This window comes from Stylophora pistillata, chromosome 8 (genome assembly GCF_964205215.1).
Source record: "Stylophora pistillata chromosome 8, jaStyPist1.2, whole genome shotgun sequence".
Lineage (NCBI taxonomy): Eukaryota > Metazoa > Cnidaria > Anthozoa > Scleractinia > Pocilloporidae > Stylophora > Stylophora pistillata.
Genome location: NC_142526.1, coordinates 1,205,650 through 1,225,267, shown reverse-complemented (window position 1 = coordinate 1,225,267; position 19,618 = coordinate 1,205,650). Strand labels below are relative to the sequence as shown.

General features: G+C 36.1%; 3 protein-coding genes across 3 annotated transcripts; all 3 read left to right on the top strand.

The window, feature by feature from the left end:
• The first annotated feature begins 1,531 nt into the window (after positions 1–1,531).
• LOC111346585 (uncharacterized) lies at positions 1,532–5,866 on the top strand. The gene is made up of 3 exons (XM_088731877.1): positions 1,532–1,686; positions 3,975–4,215; positions 5,324–5,866. The coding sequence occupies exons 2-3, from the start codon at positions 3,994–3,996 to the stop codon at positions 5,411–5,413; spliced, it is 312 nt and encodes a 103-aa protein (XP_088588003.1). The 5' UTR covers positions 1,532–1,686; positions 3,975–3,993; the 3' UTR covers positions 5,414–5,866.
• Positions 5,867–7,514: 1,648 nt separating this feature from the next.
• Positions 7,515–14,163, top strand: LOC111346593 (uncharacterized). The gene is made up of 4 exons (XM_088731577.1): positions 7,515–7,551; positions 9,084–9,147; positions 12,808–13,030; positions 13,925–14,163. The coding sequence occupies exons 1-4, from the start codon at positions 7,530–7,532 to the stop codon at positions 13,994–13,996; spliced, it is 381 nt and encodes a 126-aa protein (XP_088587703.1). The 5' UTR covers positions 7,515–7,529; the 3' UTR covers positions 13,997–14,163.
• Positions 14,164–17,738: 3,575 nt separating this feature from the next.
• On the top strand, positions 17,739–19,532 carry LOC111346616 (uncharacterized). Its single transcript, XM_022953891.2, has 3 exons — positions 17,739–17,840; positions 18,363–18,575; positions 19,310–19,532. The coding sequence occupies exons 2-3, from the start codon at positions 18,393–18,395 to the stop codon at positions 19,433–19,435; spliced, it is 309 nt and encodes a 102-aa protein (XP_022809626.1). The 5' UTR covers positions 17,739–17,840; positions 18,363–18,392; the 3' UTR covers positions 19,436–19,532.
• The last annotated feature ends 86 nt before the right edge of the window (positions 19,533–19,618 follow it).

Sequence of the window (19,618 nt, the reverse complement as noted above, 5' to 3'; positions counted from 1 at the left end):
GAGTTATGGATGCACTTGGGAGGTTTACTAAGCATTCAAGAAGCTAGAGTCGCTCTCCGCTATCGCCTCGAGCGACTCTTACGCTTCTTTCGTGCTTAGCAACCTCCCGCGTGCATCCATAACTCAATAGTGTACGCTGTGGTGTTTACCATTTATTAATTGAAGATAACTAGAAATAAGGTAAAAAAAAGTGACAAGTGAAAATTGCATGTCCACCCGCAAAATACGATGTTGAAAAACAAAAATTCAAAATGTGGAGCTAAACAAAACATTTCATCGAAATACACAGTATCAATAGGCGCACCCTATGACAGATTTTTATGATATTTCTATCCAGTTCTTTATGAACACGACCGAAGGGCTACTATTCAGGTTAACAAAAAAAAAACCACACTGATGTAAGGTTTCTTTCCAGGAAGGATCGAAATGATTTCTGAATAGACAAAAACAAATACGGGAGAAACAGACTTCGACCTTTTAATTTTGCAAAATACTTTGAATGTTTATCCTAAAACCTAAAGAAATACCTTTCAATACTAGGAGTTTTTCTATCTTAAAGATACACCTTTCCCAAAATTTCCCAAAATACTCAGGTTCATTCCTTGTTGTTTCGAAGAATTATCTCATATCATGTAAAAAAGCAGCGACTAGATAAAGTTTTATGTGGATTATGCTTTTTTTTTCTCTCTTCATTGTATTTTAAGATAGTGTTAATAATTTTTCTAATTTACCAAGGTAATGGAACTAAAAGGGAAATCATGATAACTATGAGACAGGGAGGGAAAGTATTGTGGTTTAATTCTGTCTGTTTTTGACGTCATAGCTCAAACGTAAAGTTATTATCAATGAACGAAAGATAGCAAAACTCCTACAAGAAAAAATATCAAAATAAAAATGGTAAAGATAGAAAATTTCGAAATAAACAGAATTGCACCCAATTGTATGGTTTAAAAAATTAAAATAATGAAATTAATCTATAGGCTTTAAAAACTATTGAACCTTTGACGCAAAATTATTGGCATTTACCCGGGTAATCAACACTGAATTCTTGCATGATTATGCAAATTTTTTCTTATTAGTCCCCACAAATGTTGTCTTCCCCATTATCTTTTACCATCCGTAGATATAATCCGAAAGATCCTACGACCAAAACTTCATTATCATTGGCTATTGGGCGACCGAAAGTTTTGCACAACATGTAAAAATCGTTAGTTTAAGTAATCGCTAGACTAATTGGGATTCGTCCTTTTTTTAATATTGCGCGAGTTTTTCAAGAGGCAAGATTCCCTAAAGGCTAAAAATCTATTTTTTTAAAAATTGTTGAAGGAATCATTTCTATTTTAAATCGTATTTGTATCGATAATCTATTAAAAGTTTGCAAGGTACTAATTGTCCTTCTTTGGCATGGTTTATTAAATTGCAATATTTCGGTATTTCGATGAATGAAGATTACGAAAACCATCAGCCTTAGCTAAACCGTAGATGCGTTTTCGAGACTTAGGCCATCAAGATGTTCATTGGCTCCATCACGAGTACGCAGGCGTTTTGGTCATTAGTGCAACCACTTTATAAGAAGATAGCCAAGAAAAGCGACGGTGTTTAAAAATTAAAAATCGGAACTCAGCATTGGCTATTGTTGGGAAAAATCAGGAGCTAAGACAGAGTTTTTGGAGAACGCTAAGCAAGGTGAGTTTAGGAAAATTTACTGTACGGTCTTTTTTATTGGCACCTTTTTGCTTCATTTTTGCAAGTTAAGTGGTTCAACTTGAGGAATGGACTGCTGAAGAAAAGTTCATAGCTATTGTAGAAGGTCCTCTCCTTTTCAAATCGATAGCTGGGACAACATTAGAAAGAAAGTTTTACGTGGAGGGATGGTCAATACCTGACTTTTGCTTCATTTAACAACTGGTTATTTGTTTCAATACCAGAATTGCTGTACAAAACGAAGTGAAATTTAGGGTTCAAGATATCTGGGATTACATAAAATAAAAGAATGTTTTTTGCTCTGAGCAGGTTCTCTCGGGCCAAGGCTTCATACCTAAGTTGGTATTTGTTACAAGGTATCAACGGGATCTCTCAACTAAATTTATCCTACACTGCTGATGGCAAACAGTGGTTTTACTTACCAAAACACTCTGTCAAAAAAACAAAGAAAAACAGAGGATCCTTGTGTACCAGCTAATTTGAATTTGAAATTTGTTCCAACGAAACCACAAAACAACGAGTACCTCTAAGTGACATGGCGATGGATATCGGTTTAAAGGCAAAAGGAAACTTCCCTTCCGAATGAAACTAAGTGCTTTCATGAATCTCAATGTCTAGTTTTTTTCTATTCAAGTTAACAAATTGACAATGAAAACTAATTTTATGAAGCATATGAATGTCACTTTCCCACAAAAAGAACCGCAAATAAATTCATAACAATGCGCGGGCCTGAACAAACAGCTTTTATGAAGACATTATTGATTTCTTCCGAATTTTTGATTAAGAAATAATAACAGTAGTTTTTTCTTATTATTATCGATCTTTTATTAATGTTTGATCATTATCATAGTCTTCTCATCGTATAAAGGAAAACTATTCACCATCACATACGAAAGCGTGTGAATGGAAATTCTGGGATTTGGAAAACTTGATTAGTTTTCTTCGTTTGCAATTTTCATCTTAACGTATGTCATTGTTATTAATATTCCAATCAGTTGGATAGGTGCCAAGAAATTTTTGCTGTTAAGCAAAGGGCAGCTGAATTCATGTATAGGCGTCGCCTATATTTCTTATAAGGCTTGTTTCAAGCTCTATACTACTCATGTAGCTATGCTTACTGCACTGGATGGCGTGTATGCAATTTTACCCACGCAATATCCGAAAAGAAAGTGTAAATTCTTGTGAAAGGCAGGTAGACCTGGTCACGTTCTACGAAGCTGGCACCCCCTCTACATATTATCATTTCCTTTATGCGATTAATTCTACTGACATCGGGCATAAAAAAAATGAAAATTGAAATACCTTTGCCCAATAAAATCAACCGCCCTTTAACTTGGCTGTAAAATTTTCACTTCATTTTGACACGCCTCCCTCCAAATCCTTTTTTTGTTTGTACAAAGATAGAAAAAGGCAAAAGCTATTCTTTGCTTTAATGCAACTAATGTGACATTTCAGCAGTTTTTCTGATATTTAGAAGCTCAGTATACCGCAGTACAAAATATATGAACTTCATATATTTCATTGTATCTCATTTATCACTTTCACGGGTTTATTACGAATCAACTTAACGGCCTGCTCCCAGTTGGCTTGTTAGCTCATTTGGTAGAGCGCTGCACTAGTATCGCAGAGGTCAGTGGTTCGAGTCCCGTACAGGCCTGATTTTTTTCCAGGTCTGATTTTCGCTATTGCTTAAATAGCGCTATTTACTGCGAGGATCGTCTATCATATGTATTTAGAAGCTCCTTGGTTATCTTAAGTTAAGATCCCTCAGCTCTTTTATTTCATCGAATTTATGCTCCTTTCAAATATAGATCGCCACACTCCATTATAGGCATGCCTTTGATGGAAAAGATCGGATTATTTGTATTCCCTATTTTCAGAAGCCTTTTTGTTAACTTTTAAAACTTATTGCCTGTAGGAAGCATTTACACTGGCTTATCGAATACGTGTACTTACCATCTCCACTAACATTAAAAAAAAATGCAGTGCCAAAAGCTTTTTATAACATGACTGAGATACTACAAGCTCCATGATTGGTCAAAAGCCTAGCGCTTATTGCACCGGTAAAACCACAGAAAATTGAATCTGCATTTTGTTTTAATTTTATCTTATCAAAGGAATAGACCGCACTTTCTATCAGCGCGATAGAAAGAGCGGTCTATTGCTTAAATGACCGATGTTTTTATCTTGTACTGGAGATGATATTGTTATCTATACGGTTTTTCCTTCATTCTCGGCATAAAGTAAACCTTTTCTCATTCACATTCCAGTGGGTTGATAAAAAGTGCTATGATGAAAGTTTCGCTGCTCTTCCTGGCTGCTCTTGTAGTGGTACTTCTCCTGCACACCTCACACTACAGCGAGGCGTCTGAAATCTCTCAAGTACTGAAAAGAGAAATTCAAGAATTAAGAGATGAAATTGAAAAGAGACGGAAGCGTAAGCCCTGTGGATTGACGTGGCACTTTGGGAGGTGTAAAGGCCGTGGAAAGCGAAGTTATTGGGACAAGAGGGTGAGATAACCATAAAACGCGACAATTCTATCTTCGATCTAAATAGTGCATGAAGAAAAATTCGTAGACAGAGTTTACATGTGATATTTTGTTTCACATATAGAAATTAATGAAATATTCAAATCAAAAATGATTTTTGTACACTATTCAACAGAAAAGTAAAACTCCAACTTCCGAAATGAGAATAAAGCTTTCTACCTCTTCTGCCCTATGCCGCACGAGTCATTTGATTTGAAAGGGATAAATCTCTTTGGATATCTTAAATTTCAATCAGAAAATCGAGAAATGAGATTCCTACTGCGCGTCTAACTCATTTACTCAGTTATCTTCAGGAAAAGTGTCATTGAAAAACGCCTCGGTGGCAGCATTTTCTTTGTTTGTTTGCTCGTTTTCTTGCTTATTTGTTTTTGCTATACTAATACCCAACACTAGAAAAACTATGTGTACAATTTCTAAGCCACAGTTAACACGGCAGACATTAGAGAAGCACTAGACGTAGTCGGACGTTTCTTGTGAGAAAAAGGAATGTAGCATGTTGATTTGGCCCTCAACTGTTGTTCTAGTGCTAAAAATGTAAAGCGTTATCTTTTTAAATCGATTTCAAATGATTAAATTCTCACACAATCATTCATGTCAGTCAATTTCAAATTGTTGAAAATTATTTTAGAATACTCACATTTTAATGAAACTATTTCTATCACAAGTGATGTTCACAGCTTATATGTGTCGTAATATTGCTTGGGCTCCGTTTCAGCGGCCATCATATTAGTACCTTGGCCATCGTACGCATACATAGGCATTAATCATTATTCACTTGTGATGTGATTTGATTTAGTTGTGTTCTTCTTGCTTCGCAATAAACGTGTGTGTATTCTTAAAATCTACGCCCCCTGTTCCCGATCGAGAACTACAAGAATGTCATGTTTGAATTTATCAATAAATATTATTATTATTTCATTTCGGCTTTCATTTATTCTGAGGGTCAAACGTTCATCAGTTCAACGTTTTTCATTTCAAACGTTACCCTCGTTAATAAAGTATAGTACTACTATAACCACAGATAAATACTTCCTGAAAAATATAGATATAACCTCATTCATTTTTACAGAGGGGAATAGCTGACCAAGGAACATCATTCAGCTCATTTGGATCTGATGATATGGATGCCTTGTTTAACGATTGGATAAATGAAGAGTAAAGGATCATGATGTATCTACGCAACATTAGAAATATTTATTTAGAGTAAATTATAGTAATACTAAAGCAATCATCTTGATCATATTATTTGGCATGGAGTGGGTAACCATGCTTTGTTCAAATTTGTAAACGGAATCGTGGAATGTTTCAAGAAATTTGCCCTCATTTCTTTACCATGAATTGCTTGGAAAATATGTAAGAAAAGGGCATAACCATAACTATTACATGTTACGTTTTCCACTTTGTAACTCTCTAGAGCCCTTGCAGAAATCTCTCACTTAGCCAAAGTATCAAAATTTTAACTAAATTAAAATAAATCAAATTTAATTCAATCTAGTTAAATTTTAAAAATGTTAATTTTAATTTTAAAATATGTAATGAGGTTGTTTCATTACTGGTTTATCAACTATTGTAAACCGCTGATAGAATAGAAATAAAATGGGGATGGAGAAGGTGCACGATATTTTCTTTTACTTTTCGTGTTGCTATTTCGGCCAAATTCACTGATGAATTAAAGGGTCATGAAAAGGATACATGAAGGATGAAAAAAGTCCTGCTCCTCATTTGCATTTTCGATATATTTTTTTTATTATTTAGAGGATGTACGATATTGGTTGCGTGCAATTGGTCCTTTGAGTAACAAGGACTAAAAATTTGGACCAATCGAAAGCCGAAGTGTCCCATTTAAAGGAGAAAGAAACCAACTTTCTTTTCCTTTGCTTTTGGTAAAAAACAGTATATAGAATCGAAGGTCACGTCGACACTCAAAACTTGAATCCAGCGAAAAATCGCAGCCGATCAAAATGGTCAAGAAAAAAAAAACGGTATTTCAATAAATGTGGAATTTTCTCAAGAGGTATCAGTCAGTTTTTTGCCATAAAGTGTCCTAAACTGACTTCCCTTTTTTGTCAACTTGAGATCCTTCCTCGAGGAGCACACATAGAGTATTAGCTAATATAGACCTTTTTATTTGATTGTTCTAAGAACACGTCCAGCGTTTGTGACGTGTATCAATCACAATATGACCTTTGTATTCACTTGTTCTAAAAAAATTCTCAATGAACTGTCAGGCCGTTTGAAACCAAATGCTTCCCCCGCATATCGATAAATAACATTGCCTATAAATTGACAGACACCAATATCAACACAAAGCCGCTTGAAGGACTCAGTGAAGTGGCATCCTCTTCAAACCGAGTGATAATTAAAAATCTTCTCTTGACAACCATATCAATCACAGGCAAACGGAGATTAAATTTTAGGTCAAACGCCTACGTTTTGACAATGTAAGTTTCGTCATCCGGAAGTTTTGCAGAAAACGTTACAACGATATAAAACCCTGATGTACACAGAACCGAAAGTCTGCGTTAAAATCTTCCGTGTTGATACTTTGGATAACAACACAAAATAGAAAAAAAATAACCCAAGAGTTGTTCCTCAATAAGGTGGTCAAATGACCACACATTTGTAAATTAGTAATGACACATCGCTGCATGGTTTTATTATAGCTTGAGCTTTTCCAAAGAGAAAAGAAATTCCTATCCATCAGATAAGTCAAACATTTTGCCACAGTACGGCTTTTTTTTGTCACCAAGACAATTGATATCCTGCAGTTTACACTTCCAATGTAAAACAAAAATATAATTTATTATTTATGACAGAGAGGTGGCCTGACATAGGTTCTCGTACATCTAAGCTTCATTTTATAAACTTAAGTTTGCTTAGGTTAGGTTTTTTTCTATATATACTTACAAGGAAAAATGAGGAAGTTCCGCACAAAATTTAATAATTAACTGAAAGAAAACCGAGCCTCGTTTTCACTTTGATAAGTCGTCGTAAAAACCGAATAGCATCCGAATTTGTGAACCAATCAGAATTGCCTACGAACGTGGCAACGTCTTGAAATGTTTGAACTCGTCGTCAGCGTTTCACTTTGAAGAAAGTACAGGTATTACCTTATTACTTTGAATTCTCTTGAAAAATAACTTAAACTTCAATCTGAACCTCTTTGTCATTATAATCGATATTTTTGTTCCTCTTTGGGAACTATGAACTCATAGAAAAGTTTGAATCCGATTCTTCTAAAATTTTGTTTAAGAGGTATCAAGTTGGATAAGCTAATGAAAATCCTACATAATGCAAGTAAGTTATGTTTTAGATGTGTATTTTTCTCTTTATATATAGGTCGTTATATTTCCTCTCTCTCGCTCAGGACAACTTCTTTACCACCTATGAACCTTACATCGGAAATTAAATAAACAGATAAATAAGGATATAGGGAAAAATACATCCACCCAGTCATAATATATGCAGGAATACATCAAGTCATTATTTTGTTAAGAAAGGATAGTTTTTGCCTCTGAGCGAAGAAACTGTACGTAGTTGTCTTAACAATGACAGAGACATATATAAAGCTGTTAAAGTACTTGTTAATGAAGGGCGGCCGGCGTGTAAGTACAAAAAAGTACCACTACCTTTAAAAATCAACAAAAAATTTACGAATGCGATTATTTGAATATTTCATTCGCAGAAGGTACTTAAAAACGGTTTCAAGCTATGCGAAGTCTTTGAAAAATACGTCACAAAATAAATTTATCACCATCCAAATTAACAGAAGGAAATCTTGCTCCTTTTATGCAAAGGGATTAAACATAACTAGTGTTATCGTAAACTATAGCAATGAAAACAGAGAATGTGGAAAAAGAAAAAGAAAAGAAAACGCAGCGTAGATAAAAAATTTCTTTGAAACATTTTTAAAAAGCTCTCGTTCAGTTTAAACCTTTTCTAGCAATTTCTGAAGCGTATAGAGAGTTCTTCCAAGAGAACTTATATACTCAATGTATTTTTGTTAAGTAATTTCACAATAACAACCAATTCAAAAGCTTATTAGACTCGTACACATCACTAAATGACCCTGAGGCCATAATACAAGTAACAATCGTGTTTTGGAAAGTTTTTCTTTATAGAAAATGGTAATTAGTAAAGAATATGTTGGTTTGGGTCCTTTCCCACGAGAAAAAGACATGTATAAATGCTCAACACATTTTGTAGAATTTTGGATCGAGAGGTTTCATTCGAAGTATATCATTATATCTTTGATCTTACTCTGATCTATTTACTTCAAAAATATTATAAACTTCCCAGAGATGAACTGTTTGTGTTTTATATATTAAAAATTATCAAACTAGACCTTTTTGCGCGATGTCTAACCATGTAACAAAATAAATAAATCACTCATCATGCTGAATATGATTTCGAGCACTTTACCAGCTGAAATTTAACCCCTCGTAAATGTAAGAAATGGTGTCCAAGTTTCTTTGGTAACACAAAATCTTCTTCCCTATGATGACGAAAATAGAAGATTATCATTTGGTGTAGGACGGAAAGTCAGGGATTTGTTCAGTTTTGCAGATTTCCCCTTGAAATTTTCACGACATATCTCTTGAAAGCTTCTTTGTCGGCAAGTGTCAAATGAGATTGTAAAAAGATAAACTCAGAAAAACCTTAATTGAGAAGATATATATAGCGCGGCCTAACGACTAACCCAAGTGAAGATTTAGAGGAAAGGAGCTGTACTTTAAGCAAACACTGTTAATTTGGGTTTTAATATTTTCTATTAGAGCACGACACATGTTTTTCAATTACTAAAAGCTGTTTCATTTTTCAAACGGAAGACGCCGGATCTCACAGAACTGGCAGACAGTTAAATCATTATTTCCTAGCGCTCAAGTTATTGCTGTAAGTATTTTCTCCTTGTTTATTCATTTTGTTGTAGTTCAAATTTCAACAAAAGTTCCTGGCGTCTGATGCATTAAAAAAAATCACTATCGTGGGCACCACTTTTTGTAGCAAATTTGAACTTCAAAGATAAGAAGTTTTTGCATCTTAAATAAATATATTCCTATTTAGAGGGACGACCGAAAGAAAAGTATTACATCCAGGCTATGTAGTAGATGTTGATCGATAAAAAATAACGCAATACAGGTCATACTAAAATGTAACTTTTGTTGGTTACTCGCGAGATAACGTTTGCAAGTTATATCGCAACGATATACTGTGATTCCAACTATAGGACAGGGGACTGACGTCGAAAATTCTTCAGAAGAATTAATTTGAAGTTAAGATTGCGAAAATTTCAGGTTCATGATTTGTCTTTCTAAAGAAGTCCATTAAGCAAGACGCAATGATAATTCATTCCGAAATTGCGAGCTTCTTCTTTTTAATTGCCACTTTGGACAAGGCCAACACTAACGAGTCCATAGCTGTCATAATGTTTAAACACAGCGACGCCAAAAGGAAATGCAAGAACAAAAGTTATTTCAAGCGTAGTGAATTAATGAGTTGTCGGCGGAAATTGGATGGGCGGGAAGTCATTGTGAAAACTCCTTATAAATATGAAGACTTAATAAGCAGAAATACTCAACCAAGAACCTGCTACTTAACGAAGAAGACATCATTTCCATCGTATGCACTAGCAAAGCGAACGCTCTGTTTACGAGGTAAGCATAAAAGGTGCCATTTTAATATTGTTATATCCAAGGGTTGTTTCTAATGAGAAGTTTCAGTTAATTTTGCCCTTTGAAGATAACTTGAAACACGAACATATGCATTTGCCTCGATCAGCGATCATTTTTTGAATTGAGTATTTGTTTTGATACTCTGAAAGGATGAAAGTATATACACATTAAGGTATATACGAGCGCCGAACGAACTCAACGATAACTTCAAAATTGTAAAGGATAACAATAAATTTAGATAAACTTCACTTTCTTACATTTTGATTTATTCGTTTAAATTTTTAACGCTTCATGTAAGCAAACAACTGTCTCTCGCTTCATTACTTTAATACTCAGGTGCTGAATTTAAAAGTGATTTATTAAAAATACTCCGAAAAATTATTCTCATAGCTACTTTGAAGTAATGAACTGTAAGTGTACGATTTCATTTTTCTCTCTCTTTTCCATCTTTTTTCTGTTTTATTCATCTGTTGTTTTCGCTCTTCAAGCACTTTATTGTATTTATATGAAAGCAAATACTGGGAATTATTTGAAATGTCCAGCAGCTTTGAGTCCTGAATTTGGCTTTTAATATTTTGTCGTCTACACCGAAAGACTAGCAACTCTATTCACTACCAAAAAATAGTTGCTTTGAGGCAAAAGGTAAATATTTCAAATTTCTTGGTATTTTTCCGAACAGTAGATGATACAACCATTGACTACACGTGTTGGATGTTATTTTACAACTTTTAAGAAAAAGGATTTGAAGAAAAGCAATCCTCTCCACGTGCGTGATGCTGATTGCACTTTCTAGGACTCGTTGCTATCAGCTTCGCAGTTTTGCAGTCTTTACAAATAGTCAACATGTGTGGTGACAGGTGTCTCGCAATTATGGGATAGTTACGTAATTTTAGTTTTATCAACTGAGTTGAAGCTAACGTCCCGAGCATTAACTTCTCGTCAGAGTGAATGGAGGAATTGTGGGTGGCGCGTGTGTTTCTATGCAGAAAATGGAGGCTATGCTCCTGAAGGGAAAATGGTGACGAGAAAAAATAGAATAAATTAGTTGAATGAAAAGCGTTTATTCTATATATACAAGGCTAAAAGATTAGGGAATAAAGTGATGATGGAAAACAGCCGAAAACGTTTGGTTTAAGAATTTTAATAATCTTTTTCCTAATCTTTTAGCCTTGTATATAGAATATCCTTTGTTAAGCGAACATTATGGACATGAAAAGCGTTTGTTGATACCGTGGGGATTAAGAGTGCCGATTTGAAAGATAAATTTTTGTTCTAGAGTTTGCGGATTTCCAAGCTGCCTAGATGTAAAGAAAGACTACCATGTGCTGCTAAGAATTCTACGACGCGAAGGTGTTCTCTGAATTATTTTGAAGTCTGAATGACGGATTTAACTGCGTGGTTGTGAAGGTGAATGTGAGAGTGAATGGAGCGGGATTGATATTTTCCTTCTGTAACTTTTGTAGTGCGGACTGACTCGTGCAAAAACCGTTGCCTTCAATTGAAACTTTGATGTCTAAAAAGGACAATTAATTTTTCGATATTTCTCAGCTATATTTAAGAGCCGGGTGAAGGGAATTGACTGCGGATATAAATTGAGTTAGCTACTCTGTGGTAGAGGAAGTGGCGCCGATACAGTCGTCAATTTGGCGACCGTAAAGTTCAGGTTTGGGGTCGTTGTCTTGATTGAAAATTGGGTGTTCGAAAAACCTACCAAAAGATATCTTGTAGCTGGGTCCCATTTTGGTACCCATGGCTACGCCATTAGTTTGTTTATAATAGTTGTCCCCGAATGAAAGGCAATGGAGTGTAAGCACTAGAATGAAAAAATGAATGAATGAAAAACTTTAAGCTATAAGCTAATAGGGGACTAGTTCGATTAGGCGGTGTGATGTTTCAGAAATAGGTTCCTTAACAGTACGTTGATAAAAAAAAAATGTTTGAAGGTCAGGAGACCTTCGCCTCTGGGAATGACTGTTTTATAGGTATGTTATATCCATTGTGAAAAGAACTTTGCGTTCATAAGTCGCGAAAATTTCAAGTGCGTGTTTGCTGTCTTTAATGTATGACGGTAACGGTTTTGACGATAGGAGCAACAATTTTGTCTAAATAGCTGGAAATAAGTTCGGTGGGACAATTGCATTCTAAGACAAAGGGTCAACCTGGGTTGTTAGGTTTGTGGATTTTAGGTAGGCAGAAAATACAAGAAGCTCTAGAAGTGGTGATGGGGAGACTTTTACCGGTGGCCGGCAATTCTTGTTGAGCTATAAGATCGGTTATCGTGTTTTTGACAATGTTTTGGTTAAAGGAAGTAGGATTTTTGTCAACATTTTGATAAAAAGAAGTGTTGAGAAATATGTCACAAAATCTTCTTTTTGTTAGAGATCGGCCCGGCCGCCAAACAACTACTGCGCCGCTCCTGTCGACCACTTTGATAACAATGTCTTTGCGTGTTATACTCCCCCCTCCCCCCCCCTACTTTGATAACAATGTCTTTGCGTGTTATACTCCCCCCTCCCCCCCTACTTTGATAACAATGTCTTTGCGTGTTATACTCCCCCCTCCCCCCCTACTTTGATAACAATGTCTTTGCGTGTTATACTCCCCCCTCCCCCCTACTTTGATAACAATGTCTTTGCGTGTTATACTCCCCACTCCCCCCCTACTTTGATAACAATGTCTTTGCGTGTTATACTCCCCCCTCCCCCCCTACTTTGATAACGATGTCTTTGCGTGTTATACTCCCCCCTCCCCCACCGACGCAACACCACTTTATAGGACAGTTACTCGATTAGAAGGGGTAACATAATCTTACATACACAAAGATGAATACAGCGAAATTGTACTGAATGGATTTTCAACAACTTATTTTCTTTTAAAACAGGAAACAAGCGCATATCAACAAAATGCAAGTTTTACATGCATTATTACTCACGGTCGTCGTTCTTAGCATCTTTATCCATGACGTCACAGCGACTTCAGATCCAGATATATCAAGCACTGACGACGAACACTCTTCAGCGTACCTAAGATCGTTAGCAGCTAGGCGATTCAAGGAAATTAAACGGGGCAATAATCTTTGTGGCTTTTCGTACTATGGATGCCCGGTAAAAAGCAAACACATATGCCTCTATAACATAATGCTCCAATGAATGGTTAAAGAATTTGATACCTTGGCTTGACTTGCACACCCCTCAATGACATAATGCTCCAATGAATGGTTAAAGAATTTGATACCTTAGCTTGACTTGCACACACCTCAACTCAAGGAAAGTCTATGTCTTTTTAAAAGTCAGGGGTTTGAAGGGTTTTTGAAAAAAAGGCCATAAGGCGAAATCCAAACACGCCGAGAGCCTGTTCGCGGGGTCAATGGACGGCGATAAAAGGCCTGGCAGGTGGCGTTAGACCGTCGGTCAGCGGCTTTTGTTGAAACCCCTGAAAGTACTTTAAGTCAGATATTGGCAATTGTACAAAAACAATAACAAGGAGAATGTTCATATCTTCTCATTCCGAAATGTGGTGTTGAATTAAACCAAACATGTATTGAATAAAAGCAAACGAATTCGAAGGCCGGGATTTCCAGTAGCACCTACAACCTCATTCACAGAATTGGTAGTCCGAATCTAAGTAAATGATAAGGTTCTTACGTAGTCGTAATTTGGTTAAACCTTGATGGTGTCCAGAAAAGTGGGTACGAAGGATAGGGAAGATAAGATAACACGGCAAAACTTCCAAAATTTTTCTAACCCCAGACAGGCAAGATTATCTAAAAGAGTGTTGCAAGTCGTGATACGTGGGTGGAATGTGAGGCGGAGCGGAAGAGGGGGGGAGGGAGGGGGGAGGTAAGAGAGAGAAGAAAGAGAGAGAGAGTAGAAGCAGGGGGCAGGGGTTTCTAGTAACTGTTTTAGGCGGCTATGCTTGGAAAAAAGGGTCTTAAGGTGAAAACTAAACACTGCAAAATATATGATACGTCTAAACTTTCTTTTTTATTTTTAAAACAGAGAGGTAGAAATGGAAAAAGGTCATGGATGTCTCAAACCCGAAACATGCGTTCCTTCGCGGAGAGGCGTTGATAGCCAAGAAAGGCAAACAACTGGGATCATCTGAAGAATGATCGCTGACCTTTAACACTTACGTATATGTGAATAAAACTCTCTATATTTAATATTCTTAAGTTAAGGCTTGCAGATATTAATTTATTATTTTTAAAAGTATTAAAACATTTAGAAACCAACAACAATGTCTGCGTCTATGTTAAATACAGATTCAGATAAGGGGCGATGTGAACATTGCCCTTCTTTCTAGAGGACGAAAGTCCAGGTTTTTCCAGATGGGAGTAGCCCCACGTAAGACTGTTTATGTTCAGAAATAACCGCTAAAATGACTAGGAGCTCACAGATATCAAACTTCCGAGATTTTGCTTGAGAATTGATGGGAATAATCTTGAAGAGACATCAGTTGATTTGCATTGACTTTTTCCAATTATACCGGCTGTGTTTGCTTAAAATGACTTCGCATTATATCAACATTGCGCAACCTAACTTTTTAAAATATTGCTTTACTTAAATTCCCTAACAACTATATTTCCATTGCTATTACAAATGCAGAGTTGTGAACTCTTTCCAGCATCAACAGTCGTGAGCAATCATGACAGTCGATCGAATCGTTCATATCTCGCCAGGGATAAGCCCTCATCAGTCATTCTTATCTTTAAAATTTGAGGTTAGTACAACCCTACTGCGCCGTTTTCTTCATAAAAACGTCTTTTCAATTCAATCTACCATATTAAATTCCCAATAAAAATTTTGATTTAAAGTTTAATTGTCAGTAAAGGATTGTGAAACAAAAATTACCATGAGATTGAAGGTTTCCAAATATTTAAGCCATGGCTCTTCATCAAAGCTCAAAACGCATGGCAGTTTGTTTCTTTTTTCAAATACTGCCGGATCAATATATTTGCTCAGCCATTCAACGCATGGAAATTCTTCTTTTCATCTTAACAGCTACGACTTTTTTTCATTCGGTTTCAGTCGCATACCTAATGCCAAACAGCGTCTGTCAAAAAGGGCAAGCTGATAATGTTGTGGAATTTTACGAATGAAATTTCCACTTTGATTTTCTTGTAAATATACTTCAAATAAGTTGTCAAGTGAAAATAGCGCTGCACTGACTGAAATTCAACATCTTTGACGAGACTTTAAATGCATGCATTTTGGTGTCAGATAAGAACTCAGCAAATGCATTAGCCTTGACAGATACTTTATTTCTCACGCCTTCTTGTAGTCAGAAATACGAAAACGTCAATAAGTAATTAAAAAAAAAAAAACATGTAACACAAAAGCATGGGAGTTGTTTTCAAATACGTATTCGAATTTTCTCGGTTGGGGCAGGAAAATGAGACTACCGGACTCCCATTTGCTCAAGCGAGAATCTTGTATTCTGCCTTGCGCAGACAGCTTCAATCTTGTTGCTGGAAGGATCATCTGCTTGGTTTCACGATGCGACAGAATTAATCTTTATTCAAAGCTGAAACTTTCTAAGACACTTACATAATTGTTTGCAACAAGCCATGATGACTAAAGGAAAATTACTAGCAAAAACATAGTTAGTAGACCAATGTTCTCAAATTCAGTAGCGCACACATCCTTCATATTATGACCGAAGCATCGAAGCTAAAGATAGGAATTTCTCATCATGGGACATTCAAACTACCGCGTTGAAAATAACGAGAAACAGTTAGTTCGGGTGTCAGGTATGCATTCATCCACACATTAAAACACGCTGGAAGTTTGAAGTGTAGTTGCTCTGTCTACGTACATCTCAAGAAACTCCTAAATTAGGTATCTTTTGTCCATAATGTTCGCTTCATAAAGTATATTCTATATACAAGGCTAAAAGATTAGGAAAAATTATTAAAATGTTTGAACCAAACGTTTTCGGCTGTTTGCCATCATCAGGGTCATTACCAACCTTGATGATGGCAAACAGTCGAAAACGTTTGGTTCAAACATTTTAATAATTTTTTCCTAATCTTTTAGCCTTGTATAAAGAATATAGGTATCTTTTGATTTTTTTTTTTTTTTTTCGTTTTGAAACTTCTCGCGTACCTCTTATTTCGAAGAGCGAAAATTAACGTATGAAGTAAGTGTTAAAAAATGTATAGACACTTTTCGCGCAGGAAATGATTACATTCACGACACAGTTTCCAATCACAAATAGATTTATTTTTCCCTTTACGTTTGGTAACTTTGCCGAAAATTTTAGGACATAGAAAAGATGCCCAGTCTTGCGTGATAAAAAGAGAGAGCGAGTGACTTCACAACACGTCAAAATCTCTTCTATAAGATTATTCATTTCTGACGCAAATCAGAGAGAAGAAGTTTCGTTTGGATACGTTTGCAAAATGAAAAGTGATTACTTATGGTGAAGATCAAGATAATTGAAGAGATATGGAGAAAAAACGAACTGCAAAAATGCGGTTAGAAAATTAACTGAACTGAACAGCAAACAATGCCAAATTAAGTTTGAGGTTTTGAAAGCCTCTTTCTAAGAAGGCGAATAATGTTTACAGTAGTCTCTTTTGGTGAGAATTGTAAAAGACGTACAATTAGACTATAGATTGCGAGATATTTTTGCTTTTGAAAATATTTTTGTTTTTCAACTAAACTAAAAACAAGACGGTTAATAGCGGCAGAGGAAAACACGAGCCGTAATTAAGGAAAGATATATAGGTGGTGAGATTGAAGTACTTCAGTAGATCAGAAATGTAATCCATTTCTGGGACTCGCTCGGTCGAGATATTCTTTTTCTCAAAGAAATATGTTAATTTATTTCATAGAAAATTCCGACCATCGCTGACTTATCGGTTCTTTAGTTTTCCTTGTCTTAATAATACTTCCTCAATTTAAACAAAAGACGTTTCCTTAATGTATATCACAAACAAACGAGATATACATGGTCTGCCTTAATTTTTGGGGAAAATGTTCTTCTAATTTGCGGTAGTCGTACTTTTTTGTCGAAAGGCAATTAGGCAGTGTAGAAAAAGAAATTAAGAGTTTTCATGATTTGCTGTCAATCTATCACCGAAGAAAGAACTAATTGCTCTGAGACCTTGTCACAATTAAATCGAAAACTAGAGCATGAAGATCAATGTCACCTATAGTTTCCACCATGACCTCGCTGCATAAAATATGTGAAATCATTTTAACTTTCAATTTCTTTCCTATTGTGAAAAGAGAAAATCGTTGGCATGCGTTACAGAGAAGTGGCATGCGTGAGAACAAGCCTCCCCCCTTCGTTTGCACAGGTGCCTCAGAGTGCAGGGGGCTCATTTCCTTGCAAACTGGTTTCTCATTGTGATGAATGTAGAAGGTTATCCAGCTGTTAAGCTGCGAGGTTCTTTTCTCGGTTTCTGTTAACATAGTTTTGCAAATCACTTTACCTAGTACAACCGAAATAAGATAACATTTATTTAAATACCTATTCAAGTGGAAAAAGGTTTTGAAGTTCAATTTGGATATTAGATAGTAGAATTTTCAGACGTAGTTTTCTTTCCTTTCTTTTTTCTCTTACTTATCTAACAATATAACTTTAAGCCGATCAAACGCCTATGAAGACTTATTATCCACATCTTTTGTAAGACGTCAATTTCAATTGTTTCTATGCACAATACCAAGGTTTAACGACAACATGCTTAGTAAGATTCCTGATTAAAAAGTTCTGAAATAAAAGTTATTTCGAACGCAGCAAGTCAGGGTCCATGGCGGAAATGGAATGGGAGGGTTTTTATTGTCCAAGTCTTTTGTCGTAAAACGAAGAAAAGTTTATCAGAACAGAGTGCATTAAAAAGCCGGAATATTACTGACAAAAAGGTCGAACCTCATGTGGACTTAGCAGATAACCGTCATCTTACTTCAGGTGCGTATAGTAAAAACTTCGTGTATCAATATAGAGTATGACGTTGTTCGAAAAAATAGGAGCTTCAAAATAATGTACACGAAGCTAATGAATGACAGTAGTTCTCTTGTCGTACTGGTCAAAAAAACCTAACTACCGTCGCAAAAGTAGGAAAAAAAGAAAAAACCAAAATGGAAAGACTTCAAAGTAAAGAGAAAATTATGAATTCTCTTGTCTACGCCTTTCGGAGGACTAAATTCGGTTCCTGTGGGTTCACATGTGTTCGATGTGATTTACAGTTGCACAACAAATCGACTGGTTTTGATTACGATCAAGCCCCTTCTTTACTTATTTTTTTCTTCATCTGGACTCCTTTGGTTTTCCTCTATTTGACGACTGGTTATTGTTTCAATCGACCTTGATAAGAAGGGGAAAGCCGCGAAAAAAAGATAGTAAAATAAAATAGTAATAAAAAAAGGAAATTTGAGTAAGAAGTGCCAGTAACACGAGTCATAATACAACTTGACCTCTTTCTTCTTGCAGTAACCAACGCTAACAGGAAAGAACTGGAAAATGCAGGTTTCAACTGCGCTGTTATTCACAATGGCTACTCTGTCGTTGTCTGTTGCCATTAGAGGGTCGCCAATCTTCCATGCTGGAGATGATGTACTTTCTCCCAAGAACCTTGAAGCGAGAAAAGTCAAACAAGGAAAAGCACAGAAGAGAATATGTGGAATCTCCCTCTATGGCTGCAGGGTAAGCGAAGCGTTTGTCTTAAGAGAAAGCTAGAGGGGAATGCTTTTCCCGGGGTCAAACGTCTCGATACTTTTTTTTTTTTTTTTCACCAATCCTTACAGAGACAAATTCCCTTTCCCATCATTTCACTTTAAATGGCAGTCTTTTCACTAGTCAACCATACATTCCATCTGAAGTCTTGGAACGAAGTGAATAAATCGGATAAAAGAGAATCGAACAAATTGAATTAAGTGAGGGATGGTTTCTTACCTACTTTCCTCGTCCATTCTTTCAAATTCGAAATTCGAGTTGGGGTGATAGGTTTTTCGTGGAGGGAGAACCATACGAGAAAGGATGGTAACCAACCACTAACTCAGCCAACGAGTGGCGGATCACAGCACTAAATGGCAGCTGAGCGCTCACGTGACTAGCGCTATTTCTAATCTCCTAAATGTTAATGCGAAATGATCCTTTAAGAAGGTATCTTCAGACGCCACTTGGCAATTTCCGAAAACACAATTCCCTGTCCTTTCATGTGCGTCCACTCTCGTTAAGTGCACCCCTCTAGCGTGGGGCATCCCGAAAGTCCTGTACAGGGTTAACCACTTCTCCCGGGCTTGAGGAACAATGAACAATCTTGTAATCAAGTTTTGCCCCCTATCCCGGGCCTCTTCATCATTTGAAGTGCAGCCACTACAAATAATTAATACAAGGGGAATGTTTTTTTTTTTTTTTTTTTTTTTTTTTTAACACAGCATAGCAAAAGATCATGGTTGGAACAGTTGTATAAAAAACGCAGTTATGAAGCTCGTCCGCCGTTCGGAGAAGAAGCTATCAAGTCTCAGAACTCGCGAAGAGGCAACTCATTATTAGTACGCTAACTAAGAAAATGTTGTTGTTGTCACAAGGCTGGTGTATCTAAAAACAAAAAAGTGAAATAACCTACAAATACAATGCAATAATTATTCTTACACTTAATACACGCCTCTTTGATGACTTGGCCGTTTATCCCAGATTATCTAACATTATCTTATGATAGCGAGTATCTTCATTTTACATTCCCT

Excerpts from the sequence above, each read along its gene's own strand:
- LOC111346585 (XM_088731877.1), top strand. The coding sequence starts at position 3,994 with ATGATGAAAGTTTCGCTGCTCTTCCTGGCTGCTCTTGTAGTGGTACTT. Across the intron at positions 4,216-5,323 it reads GAAGTTATTGGGACAAGAGG|AGGGGAATAGCTGACCAAGG; the intron begins GTGAGATAACCA and ends TCATTTTTACAG.
- LOC111346593 (XM_088731577.1), top strand. The coding sequence starts at position 7,530 with ATGAAAATCCTACATAATGCAA. Across the intron at positions 9,148-12,807 it reads CTAGCGCTCAAGTTATTGCT|GAAACAAGCGCATATCAACA; the intron begins GTAAGTATTTTC and ends CTTTTAAAACAG. Across the intron at positions 13,031-13,924 it reads TTTCGTACTATGGATGCCCG|AGAGGTAGAAATGGAAAAAG; the intron begins GTAAAAAGCAAA and ends TTTTTAAAACAG.
- LOC111346616 (XM_022953891.2), top strand. The coding sequence starts at position 18,393 with ATGCAGGTTTCAACTGCGCTGTTATTCACAATGGCTACTCTGTCGTTG. Across the intron at positions 18,576-19,309 it reads TCTCCCTCTATGGCTGCAGG|CATAGCAAAAGATCATGGTT; the intron begins GTAAGCGAAGCG and ends TTTTTAACACAG.